The 17,901-nt window shown below is 33.4% G+C and overlaps 1 protein-coding gene across 1 annotated transcript in view; it reads right to left on the bottom strand.

Annotated features, from left to right (window-relative positions):
* The window catches only part of LOC114325918 (PI-PLC X domain-containing protein 3), an 82,040-nt gene that overhangs the window by 18,902 nt on the left and 45,237 nt on the right, over nt 1-17,901 (bottom strand). The window contains exon 3 of the mRNA XM_028274069.2: nt 12,969-13,130. Coding sequence (XP_028129870.1) covers nt 12,969-13,130 — 162 coding nt within the window. The remainder of the gene's footprint in view (nt 1-12,968; nt 13,131-17,901) is intronic.

Below are 17,901 nucleotides of genomic sequence, written 5' to 3'. Positions count from 1 at the left end.
AAAAGGTTACTTACATACATTTGCGTTACCGCAGGTATTTTTTTGGGTACGCTCAGCTCGACCATTACCTTCCATAGTATTGGACGATTAATTGAATCATAAGCCTGTTTGAAATTTATATGGATCTGATGTACGTATTGATTATACTCCCAATACTTTTTAAGCATTTACATATTAATATATGTCTAATATAGTATTTGTCTAATAGTAGGTAAATATTTAATCAATAATAGTCGATCTTTCGATTTCGATTACAACTACTAATTCAATAAAATTGTGTTTTGACTAGGAAAGTTTTGGGGTAGTTCAAGTTTCTTCCATTATATATGTATTTTGGGCTGCTGAATCCGAATCTGAGGTTTGCGGACAAAATTTCGTAACGGAACATTGAAAAAATAGCGAAAAAACGTAAAATTTCTACTTTTTCTCGCTTTTTTGCTTAAATCTCGAAAACTGTTAACTTCCAGTAAATGGTCTGTTAACAGAAATCAAAGTACGTAAAATTCTCTACAAACATCACTATTTACTTTTTTTTTTTCAGACGAACCGTTTGGTCTAAAATGCAAGTTGAAAGTTGCCAATTTTTAACGGTCTCGGCAAAACCCCCTTTTTACATTCCAAAACTTTATTTTTTATTAGAATGCTGTCATTTGATAAATTTGTCCTAGTTTTCTGCACAAATAATAAATGTTAGTTCATTTGGTATGTCTCTTGTGACAGCTTCCATGAATCCATTCCATCTTAAGAGGCCGGGAATGTCTCTGCTTTTCCCTTAGAGCCACAGAAGATCAGGCACAGATGGAGTCACAGTTTCAGTTGGTGTGAACATTTCCTTCGGGTCTGTTATCTTGATATCTGATAAACCTTTATGTTTTGTCCTTTTAAAATGAATTAGTTGAACAGCTCCCTGACTTCCATAAACCTCAGGCACGGGTTTCGTTTTTACCCGAGGAATGGATTGGTTAGGAGCTACTGCATGTTTTGGTGCAATACAAGAAATGCCACCCATGACGTGAAAAGTGTGGTATCCGTCGATTTTATGTAGGGTAAAATCAGCGTTATTGTACACCTGTTGTCTAAAGCACGGCAGGTAAATTTTCTGCAGATCGCCTGCGAATGCTGACACTTCCAGGCAAACAGCTTCTGTATAGGATGAACAAAACCCCAAAGAGGAAACTACATCAACCTATTTTCTTGAGCCGTACTTTTTGTAGAGAAAATGTCCAATCCTTCAAGGAATGGTGAGACGAATTATCTGGGCCTTACTGCCGCTACAAGACTTTAAGCAAGCGCGTTGCTTGTCTGTAAGTGTCAGCAATCGCAGGCAATCCGAAGAAAATTGACCAGCCTTGCTTTACACAACAGGTGTACGATAACGCTGATTTTAACGTACATAAAATCGACGGATACCACACTTTTCACGTAATGGGTGGAATTTCTTGTATTGTACCAAAACATGCAGTAGCTCCTAACCAATCCATTCCTTGGTTAAAAACTAACCCCGCGCCTGAGGTTTATGGAAGTCAGGGAGCTGTTCAACTAATACATTTTGAAAGGACAAAACATGAAGGTTTATCAGAAATCAAGATAACATATCCGAAGGGAATGTTCACACCAACTGAAACTGTAACTCCATCTGTGTCTGATCTTCTGTGGCTCTAAGGGAAAAGCAAAGACCGTCCCGGCTTCTTAGGATGGAATGGATTCATGGAAGCTGTTACAAGAGACATACCATATTCATATTATGAACTAACATTTATTATTTGTACAGAAAACTAGGAGAAATTTATCAAATGACAGCATTCTAATAAAAAATAAAGTTTTGTAATGTAAAAAGTGGGTTTTGCCGAGACCGTTAAAAATTGGCAATTTTCAACTTGCACTTTAGACCGAACGGTTCGTCTGAAAAAAAAAGTAAATAGTGATGTTTGTAGAGAATTTTAATTACTTTAATTTATGTTTAGAGACCATTTACTAAAAGTAAACAGTTTTCCAGATTTGAGCAAAAAAGTGGAAAAAAGCAGAAATTTTTCGCTTTTTTCGCGATTTTTTTAATGTTTCGTTAAGAAATTTTGTCCGCAAACCTCATATTCGAATTCAGCAGCCCAAAATACATATCTAATGATAGAAATCAGAACTACCCCAAAACTTTCCCACTAGGGAGCTCGTAGAGTACAAATTGACTGAATTATACAGGCTTTTATTCAGGTTTAACACGCGTTAGTACGTGAATACCCTTAATAAAATGTATGTATTTGTAAACGCGCATTACCAATATGCGCATTAAACGCATATCATGTGAACGTTCCCTAAAGCTATCTATTTTCATCGACTTGAGGTAAGCGCACACTTCTCCGGACCAGCCCGCAACAGAACGGACCACGACGATTGACAACTTAATATTTTCGTGTATTCAACAACCAGCGCGCATTTTACCGAAACAGAACACATCGATTCACATCTAAACACGCCAAAATCTCGGAATGAAATATTTTCACGGATACTAGTTTCGACCGAAATATATACATTTTTAAAATGGATTTATTGTTCTGAAGCTATTTTCTTGTGGTATCTTAATATATATTGATGTGATCTTTATTATTGATATGAGATAATATTCTTATATGTCATTTAATTTAATCAATGCATCAATAATAATCTAATTAATTAACCGGATCACATATCAATATGTTTTCAATCTCAGGGCGAATTATAAAATTAATTACTTACTTACGTGGCTTCTAAGTATTTCTCAATGGTTCCTAATCGGGATAGGAAAGAAAAGAGTCAAATAATACACACATATGGGTTACAATTATAATCAATCTATTGTTTATTTTATTTAAATGGCAATCACTGCTTAATATGTGCTAGATCTTATTATTCTTAAACATAACATTTACAAATGGGAATCTTATTTCCTTTTGGTTTCCAATTGAAAGTTTTTATTAACATTTAACTATTAGGATTTATTAGCAACAATTCTATTTAAGTTTGATGAAGCTTTTCTGAAATTACTGATTATGTTCTTCAATTTATAATGTGGTATTTAATACGAAAAACCCATACATTCATGTCCAAACAAATGAGACTGACCTTTTTCTGGTGAACTGAGAATGTCTTCACACAAGACCCGTTTCCTGCTATCCTTGGCTGCGATCAAAACCTCGTCCTGGCTTTCAGTAATGTTCTCCTTTGAAGATTAGCTCGTATGGCTCTCGTTCCTGCTTCTGTCGTGATGCGGTGTTCTACCTTTTTCGAAACTGCAATCAGCTACCGGGACACTCTTGGCTCAAGGAGGTTCTTTACTCTCAACCTGGCCTACCTCTCGTTCCACGATAGATCTCCACACTCACGGAACTACACCGGCTTTCTCACTCTCCGTACACTACCGTCTACTACTGGACTTCACTTCTCGACAGCTCAAAACATTCTGATCTCTATTTGTCATTCATTCCCCTACTTTCTAAATATCCCTTCCAGATTTACAAATCAACCTTCCACCACCAACTCTCATTCGCAGTATTCCTCAAAACCAATTTTTAATCTTTCTAAATACGCTTAATGGATTTCAAAAAAAAATAGTTAATTCCCATTCTAAAATTACTTTCTACTATTTACAAAATTTAATGACCTATTATCGATTTCACTTGAGTTTTATTTAGCATAGGCTAATGATCGAACCTTCCGCGAACAACGATAATGGTACGCGCCATTCACTTTGTTTATTCTAAGCGCATTGTCCCGAGTTTCGTTTAATCACTTCTTAAAATTAAATATAACAATTTGTTGTATACAGGTTGTTCTAAATTTATATGCCCGTGGTTGAGAAAATTGAAAATATTTTATATTAAATTGAATTTTGTTTATAATTATCAAAATTTAATTTTCATATCAAATAGAAATATAACAAATCCCCGCCTTGTATTCGATAAAATTTATCTGCATTTTTAAATAAATTTTCTCGAGGCAAAACCAACTCCCTGTATATTTCCTTACTTTAATCTACGTCTTATATCCTAACTTACTATCTACTTCATGTAATTCTGTCTTTTATTCGTGATATTTGTATACATCGTGAATATTATAAATTCCTCGGATCTTTTCCGAGTTCCTGTGTCTCAACTCATAACTATTTATCCCATTTTCATTATTTACGATGTACGGGCCTTCGAAAACAGGCATCAACTTTGCGCAAATGCCCCCAGGAAGATTTGATACTCGTAATGCCCTCACGAGTACTTTTTCACCCTTTTGGAAAGTCACTGGTCTTCTTTTTCTATTTTGTTCCTGTCTTTGGATATATTTTTCGTTGCTTCGCCGTAATCTTCTCTGTACGGTTTCAATCACCTGTTGATATTCTTTTGGCTCTTGGTCTTCCCATGGCCTTATCGGCAGTACAGCCTTCATGATGTATTCTGGGGTCTCTTTTGTTACTGTGCTCGGAATTGTATTTAGATACCTTTCTATTTCCGCCATTTTCCTGTCCCAGTGGCGATGTTGACCATCTGTTGCAATGCGAAGAAATTTCGTCACTTCCTGTATGAATCGTTCCGACGGATTACTCTGTGGATGCCTGATGCTGACAAAATTTGTCTCTATTCCTCGTTCTCGAAGTTGTCCCTTGAAACGATCATTTCGGAAATACGTTGCATTGTCCAGTAGAATCTTTTTTGGTGTTCCTACTATGGCTATAAAATTGTCGATTTTTCTTAATATTTCTTCCCCCTTTGTGGTGCGGCAACTATATAATTTTACGTATTTTGAAAACACATCCACCATTACCAGAATATGTTTGTTCCTTTTAGTGGTCATAATTAGATCGCTTAACATATCTATTGCTACAATGTCTAGTTTGTTTCGGGCTTCAATATTTTTGGCAACATTTTCGTTTTTGAAATTTCGACTCTTATATTTTTGACATACATCGCACTTCTGGGTAATTTCCTTTGCAATGCGGTAATCCTGTCGGCTGATGTAATTTTCCCTAAAAACGAGCCAAACTTTTCTGCTACCGATATGCCCATTGTCCTCATGTAATTTCTTTATTATCTTTTCGGCCAATGTCTGTGTCACTAAATATAGTTCCTTTCCGTCTATTCTCTTAAAATATATGTTATTTTCTACTTCCGCTCTTCTTTTCTCTCTTTCCTCTAGGTCTTCTTGGTTTGTCCTTATCTCATTTAACGAATATATCCCTTCTTCTTGTATTAATCTATTTAGTCCCACCTGTAGAGTAATTGTTTCCTTTTTTCCGGTGTCCTCATCCCGTGTTAGAGCGTCGGCTATTATGTTGTCTTTTCCTTTTATATATCGGAACTCAAAATCATACTCCTGTAATAATAGAATTCCTCTATGTATTCTATTATTTACTAATCTATTCTTCATGATATGTACTAAAGCTGCATGGTCTGTTTCGATTGGGAATTTTGCTCCCAATAAGTAAAACCTCAATTTGTTTACGCAATATAGTACACTGGCAAACTCCAATTCTGTAACACTATATTTTCTCTCATGTGTTTTAGTCACTCGAGATATAAAACATATCGGCACTTCTTGGTCGTTTTGTATTTGAGACAGAACTCCTGCAAATTTTTGTATGGACGCATCAGTTCGGAGTATAAAAGGTAAATTGTAAATGGGGTGGTATATTTTCGTTCCTTTTGCGAATTCTCGTTTTAATGTTTCGAAAGCTTCCTCCTGTTCTTCTTTCCAATTCCATTTTATTCCTTTTTTAAGCAATTTTATCAGAGGGATTTCCTTTTGGCTCAAATCGGGAATCAGCTTTTTAAAATAATTAATCGTGCCAAGAAAACCTCTCAATGTTTTCAAATTCGTTGGTCTTGGGTATTCATCTATGAGCTTGACTCTGTCTTCGGCTAATCTTACTGTTTTGGTGTCCAATTGAAAACCCAAATAAATGACTTCTTTTTAAAAAAATTGACATTTTTCAATGTTTAATTTCAATCCCGCTGTGTCCAATTCTTCCAGAATTATTGCTATGTGTTCCAGATGACTCTGAGTATCTTGTGAAAAAATTAATAAATCATCGATATAATGAACTATGAAATCTTCATGGCGATTCAAAATGGTATGTAGAGCTCGGACGAGTGCAGCACAAGCACTCTGCAATCCAAATGGCACTACCTTAAATCGGTAGACAATACCATCAATAGAAAAAGCGGTGTAGTTTCTACACTTTTCAGCTGACGGTATCAACCAAAAACTGTGTTTTAAGTCAATTTTCGAAAATATGTGTGACCCGGTGATTCTTCCAAAAATGGCCTCGATGTTTAGAGGTGATTCATATTGTGATACAGTGTGCTGGTTGATATTCCTGGCATCTAAACATAATCTCAATTCTCCATTGCTTTTCTTTACTATCACAATCGGGTTAACATACGGTGAATCACATCTTTCGATGATTTGACCTTCCAACATTTTATTTATTTCTTCTTTCACCTCTTGTCGATACTTGTATGGAATCGGGTAAGTCTTTGATCGAAAATTTCCCAATTTTTTCACCTCAAATGAATGTTCGTACTTTTTAGCCACTCTGTTGTCCTCATTGATCAAATTTTCGTAGTTTCTTAACATCAACCGCAATTCTTTTTCTTTCCCTTCTCCACATATCAATTTTCTGTCTTTTTTCTCAGATTCTTCACACATGTTTACCGTGCATTCTGCATCCTCGTTTGCATATACCTCCTCTTCAAATACCACTGTTTCAATCATATTCTTTTCACTTTCATTTTTTAGCTTTATTACTTCTTCTCCTGAGCTCGTCTCTTCTTTTGAGGAATCCCAGGTTTCCTTTGTTTCTGATACTCTCAAATTTTCTTCTTCTGGGCTCAACTCTTCTTTTGAGGAGCCACAGGTTTCATTTTCTTTTATCTTTTTCTGACCTTTTCTCCTTTTTTTTCTTTGTCCTTGCTTCGCTGCCAAATTCATTTCCACTGTTTGTTCTTTACCTGATTCGTCCGTATTTTGTTTCTCATGTTCCTTGTCCTGTTCTTTTTCTTTTTCTTCTGTTAGTTTCATCGTATTATTTTTAAAATCTATCACTACATGTTTTTCTGCCAATTCGTCAACTCCTACTATCATGTCATGTGACATGTTTGGCATTATTACACATTGTAGTGCATACATATTCTTACCCAGTCGTACCATTACTCGTATGCCTTCATTTATAGTTGCCAATGTCCGTTTGTTTGCGCCCACTAAATTTACCCTAGGTATTTTGTAAATTAAATTTGTTAAGTTAACTTCTTCTATTAGTTTTCTGTTGACCAATGTTATTTCAGATCCAGTGTCTATCATAATTTTAATTGGTTTCTCGTTGATAAATCCATCCACAAATTTTAAATTAACTCCATTTTTCTTTTCGTTGTTTCCTGCCAATTTAATAAACTCCTTGGGGTGACAAAAGATTCCTGTTTGATTTTTGGTTTTTAGTGAGCGCCGTCGTGAAAAGACGCCGGTTGCTCATCGTTGTTTATATTTTCGTCATAATGTCTATCTCCGTCATATTCATCTGTCTGGGTATTATTTACTTCTCTTCTATTTTCTCTTGGTCTGTCGGATCTGTTTCGGTTTTCTCGATATCCCTGTTCATTTTGTCTACCATTATTTCTGTTTTCTTGATTTGAGCGTGTGGTGTTTCTATTCTGGTATTCTCGATTTCTATCCTCATTCCATTGCCTATTTCTTTGTTCATAATTTCCTCTTCCGTTGTCTCTATTTTCGTTTTCCCTTCTGGGATTAAAATCTCGTCTTGTATAGTCCCTCCTATTTTGATTTCTATCTCTGTAATCTTGTGTTTCTCGGGGCCTGTAATCTTCTCGCGACCTTCTTGATTTTCTTTCTCTTAGACGTGATTCTCTTATTTGTAGGAATTGGCATAAACTATCTATGTCTTTGTAGTTTTGCAATGTGATATGGTCTTCCAGCGTTTCTTCGAAATGTCTTGCAATCAGTTCGACTAATTGTTCCGATGAGTAATTATATTGTAAATGTTTTGCATTATTGTAAATTTGTAACGCATATGTCCTTTCTGATACACCCATCCTATCATTGTATTTCCCATTTTGCAATTCCTTGTTAATTTCCAATTGTTGGACCTTTCCCCAGAAATAATTCAAAAATTTTTGTTCAAATTGTTGCCAATTGCCGAATTCTTCTTCTTTGCTATCGAACCATAGGCTTGCTTCATATTTGAGATGGTTTCTGATAGTTTCTTTTGCTGTTTCGAAATTTCCGATGTGCTGTATTTTCTTTTTCAGGCTATTTATGAACGGCACTGGGTGTAATCTTCTTACATCCCCGCCAAACCTTATCTTCACGTCATCTGTGCTGTGTATAACCATTTCTCTTCTTTCTCCGACATTCTGTTGCGTCCTGTTTTCGGTGACTTGTTTTTCTATTTCTGTGATTCTTTTTTCCACTTCTTCTCTGTCTACTTGAATAGCATTTTCCAACTTATTTTCCAAACTTTCCATTTCTTTTTCTGGCAATTCGTTATCTCCTTTATTTTGCTTTTGATTTCTTTAATCTCTGTCTCTTGTTGTCCCATATCGTTCTTGATAATTGTCAAACATCCTTTTACTTCCTTTTCATACTTTCCTATGCGTTCCTCCATTTTCTTGTTGTTCTCTTCTATTGCTTGTTTCATTTTTTGTTGTGTTTCATCCATTTTTTGATCCAATTTTTGTTGTGTTTCATCCATTTTTTGTTGTGTTTCATCCATTTTTTGATCCACTTTATCCATTTTCTTTGATGTTTCTTCTTGATTTTTATCCATTGTCCTTTTTGCTTTATCCATTGCTAGTTTTGTTTCCTCCTGATTTTTATCCATTGTTTGTTTTGTTTCTCTTTGATTGTCATCCAGTTTTTGTTGTGTTTCATCCATTTTCTGTTCCATTCTTTGTGACTGGAGTTGCATCATTTGTAATAATTTATCTATTCCTGATAATTCTTGCTGTTCTGATGCCATGATTGTCTTGTCTAAAATATCTTCTTGGTCTGAATTATTCTCTTGATTTGAATGTTCTTTTTGTTTTTTGTTGTCTTTGCTTTGGCTTCTTGTCACAGACATTTGTTTTCAAGAAGTACTGTCCCCGCCAAATATGAAATTTTACTAGTATGTTACCAAGACGACTTTTTCTCACCCAAATATTATAAATTGTCAATAAATATATCAAATGTAAATATCGTAAAAATAAAATATTAAATCAGTTATGTAAAATTTGTACCTAAAGAGATCTAAAATTTTATGTTATCAAATGTAAGTATCTCACTTTTTACCACAGGCATATAAATTTTCAAATACCGGCTTTACTCTTTCTATCCTTCAAATTTGCCACTAGAAATACTTTACAATGCTTTCCACGTTGGACGACAGTTGATGTGATCTTTATTATTGATATGAGATAATATTCTTATATGTCATTTAATTTAATCAATGCATCAATAATAATCTAATTAATTAACCGGATCACATATCAATATGTTTTCAATCTCAGGGCGAATTATAAAATTAATTACTTACTTACGTGGCTTCTAAGTATTTCTCAATGGTTCCTAATCGGGATAGGAAAGAAAAGAGTCAAATAATACACACATATGGGTTACAATTATAATCAATCTATTGTTTATTTTATTTAAATGGCAATCACTGCTTAATATGTGCTAGATCTTATTATTCTTAAACATAATATTTACAAATGGGAATCTTATTTCCTTTTGGTTTCCAATTGAAAGTTTTTATTAACATTTAACTATTAGGATTTATTAGCAACAATTCTATTTAAGTTTGATGAAGCTTTTCTGAAATTATTGATTATGTTCTTCAATTTATAATGTGGTATTTAATACGAAAAACCCATACATTCATGTCCAAACAAATGAGACTGACCTTTTTCTGGTGAACTGAGAATGTCTTCACACAAGACCCGTTTCCTGCTATCCTTGGCTGCGATCAAAACCTCGTCCTGGCTTTCAGTAATGTTCTCCTTTGAAGATTAGCTCGTATGGCTCTCGTTCCTGCTTCTGTCGTGATGCTGTGTTCTACCTTTTTCGAAACTGCAATCAGCTACCGGGACACTCTTGGCTCAAGGAGGTTCTTTACTCTCAACCTGGCCTACCTCTCGTTCCACGATAGATCTCCACACTCACGGAACTACACCGGCTTTCTCACTCTCCGTACACTACCGTCTACTACTGGACTTCACTTCTCGACAGCTCAAAACATTCTGATCTCTATTTGTCATTCATTCCCCTACTTTCTAAATATTCCTTCCAGATTCACAAATCAACCTTCCACCACCAACTCTCATTCGCAGTATTCCTCAAAACCAATTTTTAATCTTTCTAAATACGCTTAATGGATTTAAAAAAAAATAGTTAATTCCCATTCTAAAATTACTTTCTACTATTTACAAAATTTAATGACCTATTATCTACTTCAACTGAGTCTTATTTAGCATAGGCTAATGATCGAACCTTCCGCGAACAACGATAATGACCTATTCTCGATTTCACTTGAGTTTTATTTAGCATAGGCTAATGATCGAACCTTCCGCGAACAACGATAATGGTACGCGCCATTCACTTTGTTTATTCTAAGCGCATTGTCCCGAGTTTCGTTTAATCACTTCTTAAAATTAAATATAACAATTTGTTGTATACAGGTTGTTCTAAATTTATATGCCCGTGGTTGAGAAAATTGAAAATATTTTATATTAAATTGAATTTTGTTTATAATTATCAAAATTTAATTTTCATATCAAATAGAAATATAACAATATACACCGTTATTAGCAGTCAACGCCCTTCGGTAGGGATCTATGGAGGAGTATCACAAAGCCGCAAGCCCTTATCCCTTGCCGTACCGCTCCTCCATAGGCCGATCAGACACCAGTTTATTCCAGACCAAGTCGTAGATTCTATTGAATTTTATACTACGACGTTGGCCTTTTATTAATTTCAAATAACCGTGATTTCAAGAGTGGAGATCGAAACGACAAATAAACTTACTTTAAAATAAAATTGACATGATAAAACATGAGCTAGTTTGAAACTTCTTCTATATAATATCTATGTCTGGTGTTTGAAGTATTCTTATAACTGTAACAACCAATTACAGAATTGTATGCATTATTTCCAAACACATAATAAAATCAAAGGATTTTATTTGATGTAGTATCCCTTTATCTTTAGCTCCATCTTTTGCATCAGTTGCGTCATCAACTGTCTGTTCAATGGCTTCTATAATAATTGCTTCAAGCTGATCTTTGACCATAACTGCCTCGGCACGACAAGCCCCACATTGGGCGCCAAATTATAAGGGATGTTAGGTTGTGGGAGTATACGATGATGCGGGATTATTTCTGTGTTTCGTACTTCAACCACACTGTAAATGAAATGCAACTCTAGTTTGACATATAATAAAGTAACCACGATCGCAAAACCACTAAACTTGTCGATCGACTGCGCCTCAGCCAACTTGGCCGTCCGATCGACACTTTACTATTATTACTGGGAATAAGCCACAATTTTACTTTAAATGTAAAATTAAATGTAAAGGTCTAACAGATAAGAGTTCTTGATATTTTTCGTAACTCATTCTAAAGTATTTGTAACCTTTAAGCTTGATGATCGATTACATTAGGAAATAAAGTTGCAAATTCACTTTTCATGTGTCGTTTTTCATAATTTTTATGCATCCATTTATTACGCTTCCTTCATGGAAATTTATTTTGTTGTTCCCATTCCCCGCACAACAAATTAATATTAATTTTAAGATTCATCTTCCATGAAATATACAGAGAGCACGTAAAGGTTGGAATAAATTCATTCTCACGAGAGTGGACGATTTTGGAAAAAAATCCCGAAATAGGTCAATTTTTATTTTTAAATTACGACTTTTTGGCATGTATATTGTACTATTGACGTCACCGATGATTTTTTTTAAATGAGAATAGGGGGCGGGTGGTAGCTCATTCTCTATTCAGTAATATAAATATTAACATAAATGTTTATACAGGGTGTCCAAAAAATTTTTTTAATTAAATTTATTGACATAAAAAGAAGAATGTATGTAATTTATTTAATTCAAAATACATTTTACTACTTTTAGAAAACAAAAAAAAATGTTTATTTGAAAAATATTCATTGCTTGTCGCTTAAATTAAATGTTCAAACTCTCAAGAGACAGGTGGGTGGCTGCTTTAATATTGAATTTAAGCAAAAAACAATATTTATTTGTCAAATAAACATTTTTCCTGTTTTCTGATAGCAGTAAAGTATATTTTGAGTTAAACAAATTACACACATTCTTCTTTTTATGTCAATAAATTGAATCCAAAAAATTTTTTTTGGACACCCTGTATAAATAATTATGTCAATATTTATATTACTGGATAGAGAATTGAATTACCTTTCAAATGAGCTATCACTCGACCTATATTCTAATTTAAAAAAATCATCGATGACGTCATCACGCCCAGATGGGTGACGTCACCAGTATGATATATATTCCAAAAAGTCATAATTTAAAAATAAAAATTGACCTGTTTCGGGATTCATTTCCAAAATTGCCCATTCATGAAAAAATGAATTTATTCCAACCTTTACGTGCTCACTGTATAAATACACTTATTGACTGAACTGGCGTAATTTTGACGATAAATGCGCGCTACGCCATTTAATTCCGAGCTCCAGCGATACCTTCCGTTGCCAACCGATTCGATCAAATGCAAGAAGACCTTTATAGTTAAAACCGTTAAAACATGAAAACAACAATTTAAATTCAACCAAAGTTCACTGAAGCTGGACTGATAAGTCCGAATATGTTAGTTCTGTACAACTATTGTAACCCATTTGGATTTTAAATTTATTTTTTTAATTAAAAACTTAGTACCAATTACAACAAGTTTTTTACTTTGCTGTTAAAGTTTTTTATTTATTACCTGATACCGATATTGTGTTGTCATGTATTCTAGAGACACATAATTCATATGTTGTGTAAAAGGCAAAAGTTTAGCACCAAATGTTTTGTTAACCATTTGCATCAGTCTATCATGATCACTTTGAGTAAATCCATAAAAATGTTGGAAGTCCAAAATAACTACCTAAAACATAAAATATTAAGAGTAAAGTAATGACAAAAACCATCTAGAAAAAAACTTCCCCTGTTCCAGTATTCCCATAGATCAAAGTGTGTCCGACTAGACACCGTTAAGCTATTAACAAATTTTCAGTTTGCTATTAATAACCTTTTTTTGGTACGCGGGATCCAGGCCTAATAAGGTTGAACTAGTATTGAAGTGGAGATTTCAATGTAAGTACAATATACACAGTGTTGTATTTAAAACACAACAATGACTAATAATATCAGAAAAATGGAAAATTTGGCAATGTTACAAGCATCTTTCACATCTTTATATTGCAAAATAGGTATATCTCTTAGTACGGGATCCGAATATAGATTGATCTGTACCATCTGCTTGCCGGATGAAACATTTTTTTATTAAATTTCATACATAGACAAATATTTCTAGAATGGGTTGTCTATCAAAATCGTGTCATAGCTATCCTTAAGGAGGGGCCGTAGGTGTTGAAATCACTATTTTAAGCACATTTTTTGAATGTATGGTAGAATTATTTTATTTTTAAATTAATTAAGTATATTCAGTACAATTCATAGATTATTCAAGACAAAATTCAAGGAAAAAATATTAAAAAATAAGCCAGTTGTGGAAAATTTTTGAAGACACCTCAAAATATAATGAATTTTGCGGTGGACATCAGAACTCATCATTGTATCAAGGTAAACAAAAAATTCAAAAAGATTTTTTTAGATTTTATGTGTTTCTCGAGGTAACGCTGTCGAGTTTTTTAGTTTTATCGACTTTTGACTTTTTGATATCACTCAGAATCAAAACAACTTATTTTTTTGCAAAAAAGGGTGAAAATCAATATATTTATTTTTGTTAAACAAAAAATAAGCACAAAACAAAAAAGAGCTCGACAGCGTTACCTCAAGGAATGTCTAAAGAAAATATATACCAAATTCCAGGTGGGTCGGTCAAGTAGTTTTTGAGTTACAATGTCTACAGGTTTTGAAAAAAGAAGTTTTGAGAAAAACATGTTTAAACTATTGTCAACTTTTATTTCCAATTTCTTTTTTGTCTATCTAATCGTAAAGTGATGCATACGGGAATATGTTGAATCGCGATGTAATTTACAAAAGAAAATGAGAACAGCAAGCTGTTGACTGTTTCTCACTACACTCAACCGCGCTGGCGCGAACTTGCTCCAAAGCTAGTCAAAGGTTGGGAGGTAGGGAGATAGTGTTGAATAGTCCACTTGCGTCTAGAAAGCATACCAACAAATCAGGCGATTCGGTATCGATATCAAATTCAGATCGATACAATCGAATTGAATGTAGTAGCTCGGAGTTTTATGTCATCGGGAGAACAATAACATAACCTAAATTAAATTAATTAATAATTAATTTAATGGTATGGGTTATGAGTTATGGTAGTTGTGGCATAAATAAATGGAAGAACTAACATTATTTAAATTAGTTGCAACACATTAGATTATGCATTTTAGGTAAAAATGTATTGCCTAAATAAAAGCAGTGGAATTTCTTCCAACAGGTATTGAGTTGTCTCTTCTAATCTATTTGTATCTCATAATGTTTTTAAACTTGTAGAGTTTTAGATTGGGGTAGAATGAAAAGACTAAGTAGATTTGTGTACTAATAACTGAAGAAAGGAAAAATGCAAGGGCATATTTGATGATAACATACTTTAAAAAGTCTACCAAGTACAGTTTTATGACAAGAAGATTCCATATTAATTTTAGGGCTCTTATTGTACATTGTAGTCCAATTATTAGATCAGATTTGTATACCTAGTTTCTTCCATTCTTCATTTTAGTAACTGTTTTGGAAAACATGAATTTAACTGTATTTTAACAAATAAAATTAGGCTTGATATTACTGACCACATTATCAAAATTGAGCATAATGGCGTTTAAAACATTGTCATCGCAGAATGTGTCAGTTAAAATGATATCTTTTCATTTGTAAATTAGTCTTATTTTGTGTTTATGACTATATTAAATAAATATCAAATTTTCATTTGTTTTTCATTATATTAATTTTATTTTTTATTATCTTTATTATTTATACTAAAGGTACGAAAGTTGATTTAAATGTTTATTGTAATAATATGTAATTATTTTAAGTAATTTATTTTAGTACAGGATTTAATAAAAAGTAAAACAAAAATTAAATTCATCTCAGAACTTTATTAGCATAAAAAAGACTGTTAATAGAGTCATATTAATCACTTCTCTCTCTCTCCTATGGCGCTACAGCCCAAGTCGGGACCTGGCCTCCCCTAGTATCCACCTCCAAGTATCTCTGTCTCTGGCTGCTCTCCTCCAGTTGTCCATCCTCAGTATTTAGTCTTCCTACTGGCTGACGTCCCACTGGGCTGTGACCTGCCCAGCGCAATCTTTGTATTTTTTTATATTAATCACTTAGTGAGGGTATAACGATTTAGAAGATAATAATTTATAGCAGTGTATAGAAATGAAATGTCTGAGTGATTTCGAAAAATCATACCATATGGCACATGGGCAGATTGTTTGGTAGACATTGAATGAGTACAACTAGTGATGCAGAATCAAGTATGGTCAAAATGACACATCATACATGCAAATAAACACATGCTGGCTTATTCACAGCATTCTCATAAAAAAATAGAATGCTACAAAAAACATCTTGAAGGAAAATAAAATACGTTTATTTAAAAAGTAACCGTTTTCTAGGAAAATTACAATAAAACTATAGAAATTGAATGAACATATCAGGCAGTTATTATAAGAACTTTCAAAATTTCTTTATGAAATTAGAATAATATGCATCATATTTTTGAGAGAGAACAGTATATAATGTTAAGATAACTGTTTACATACTTGGTTTAAGAGAGATAAAATAAGTATGATATACATATATCGAAGTACATCATCAAGAAATACAGGCAGGTATTATACAGCGGATTATTTATTCACAATAAGTTGGTGGAAAAAAGAAGCATGTGATAAGGAAATATAGTGAAACTTCCATTAACCGAAATAATTAAAGGGGGGGGGGGGCGTTGCGAATATCAAGGATTTCGGTTAAAAATAATATTGTTTTTTGTATTCTTCTTATAATATCAAATTGCATATCCTTCTTGGTCAAAGTTGCTATTAAAAAATACTATAAGGTGATTTCGTAACGTGTTTTATATTTAATTGCCTTCTTTAGTTGTATTAAAGTAATGTTGACAAATTAACATCAAATTGTTTTTTTGCAAAAATTCATTTTATATTGACGAGATTATTGAAACTGTCAGCTGTTTCGGTTAACAGAGGTTTTACTGTACTTCTACTATGTGATGATCTAGAAAAGGCAAAGGACACAGTTCCTCTTATAAAACTTAAAATGACTCCCCAAATTTACACATATATCTTTAATAATAAATGTTTGAAATTCCATACTTCCTATTTTTATTATTTTATTTTGAATATCCTTATCAATTCCCATTTATTTTTTAGTCATTTATTTTCATGTTCATTTGTTTTCATAATGTTCATTTATTTTAAGTTAAATTATTGGTTCTTCGGAACATACTTCTTGCAGCATTTGGCCATCATATCTCTCCTCTTCACTATTATAACTATATCACCAGAAGAGGACACTGTTTGTTCGGCTCTTCATCTTATCATCATCTTATTGCCTTTTGTAGCACGACATTATATAGTATAATAGTGAATATGCCTATTTGACTGATTCATGGTTTGGTTTCTTTTCATCGATTCTCGTTTGTTTCGAGCTCCTGTCTAATGTATAATCTGTATATAAGAATATTATACAGATATGTATGTATGTATTGATGTGATCTTGATTATTGATATGAGATAATATTCTTATATGTTACTTACTTTAATCAATGTATTAATACTAATCCAATTAATTAACCAGATCACATATCAATATGTTTTCAATCTCAGGGCGAATTATAAATTAATTACTTACTTCCGTGGCTTCTAAATATTTCTTAATGGTTCCTAATCGGGATAGAAAAGAAAAGAGTAAAAAAAATACACATATGGGTTACAATTATAATCAAAATATTTTTTATTTTATTTAAAAGGCAACCAATGCTTAATATTTGCTATTTCTTATTATTCTTAAACATAACATTTACAAATGGGAATCTTATTTCCTTTTGGTTTTCAATTGAAAGTTTTTATTAACATTTAACTATTAGGAGTTATTAGGAACAACTCTATTTAAGTTTGATGAAGCTTTTCTGATATTATTGATTATGTTATTCAATTTTTTATGTGGAATTTAATACGAAAAACCCATACATTCATGTCCAAACAAATGAGACTGACCTTTTCCTGGTGAACTGAAAATGTCCTCACACAAAACCCTTTCCTGCTATCCTTGGCTGCGATCAAACCTCGTCCTGGCTTCCAGTGATGTTCTCCTTTGAAAAACTAGCTCGAATAGCTCTCGTTCCTGCTTTTGTCGTGATGCTGTGTTCTACCTTTTTCGAAACTGCTATCAGCTACCGGGACACTCTGGGCTCAAGGAGGTTCTTTTACTCTCGACCTGGCCTACTTCTCGTTCCACGATAGATACTCCACACTCACGGAACTACACCGGCTTTCTCACTCCTCGAACACTACCGTCTCCTACTCGACTTCACTTCTCGACAGCTCAAAACATTCTGCTCTCACTTTGTCATTCATTCCCCTACTTTCTAAATATCCCTTCCAAATTCACAAATCAATCTTCCACCACCAACTCTCATTCGTAATATTCCTCAAAAC

Source organism: Diabrotica virgifera, chromosome 4, assembly GCF_917563875.1.
Source record: "Diabrotica virgifera virgifera chromosome 4, PGI_DIABVI_V3a".
NCBI classification, from domain to species: Eukaryota; Metazoa; Arthropoda; class Insecta; order Coleoptera; family Chrysomelidae; genus Diabrotica; species Diabrotica virgifera.
This window is presented reverse-complemented; position numbering and strand designations above follow the sequence as displayed.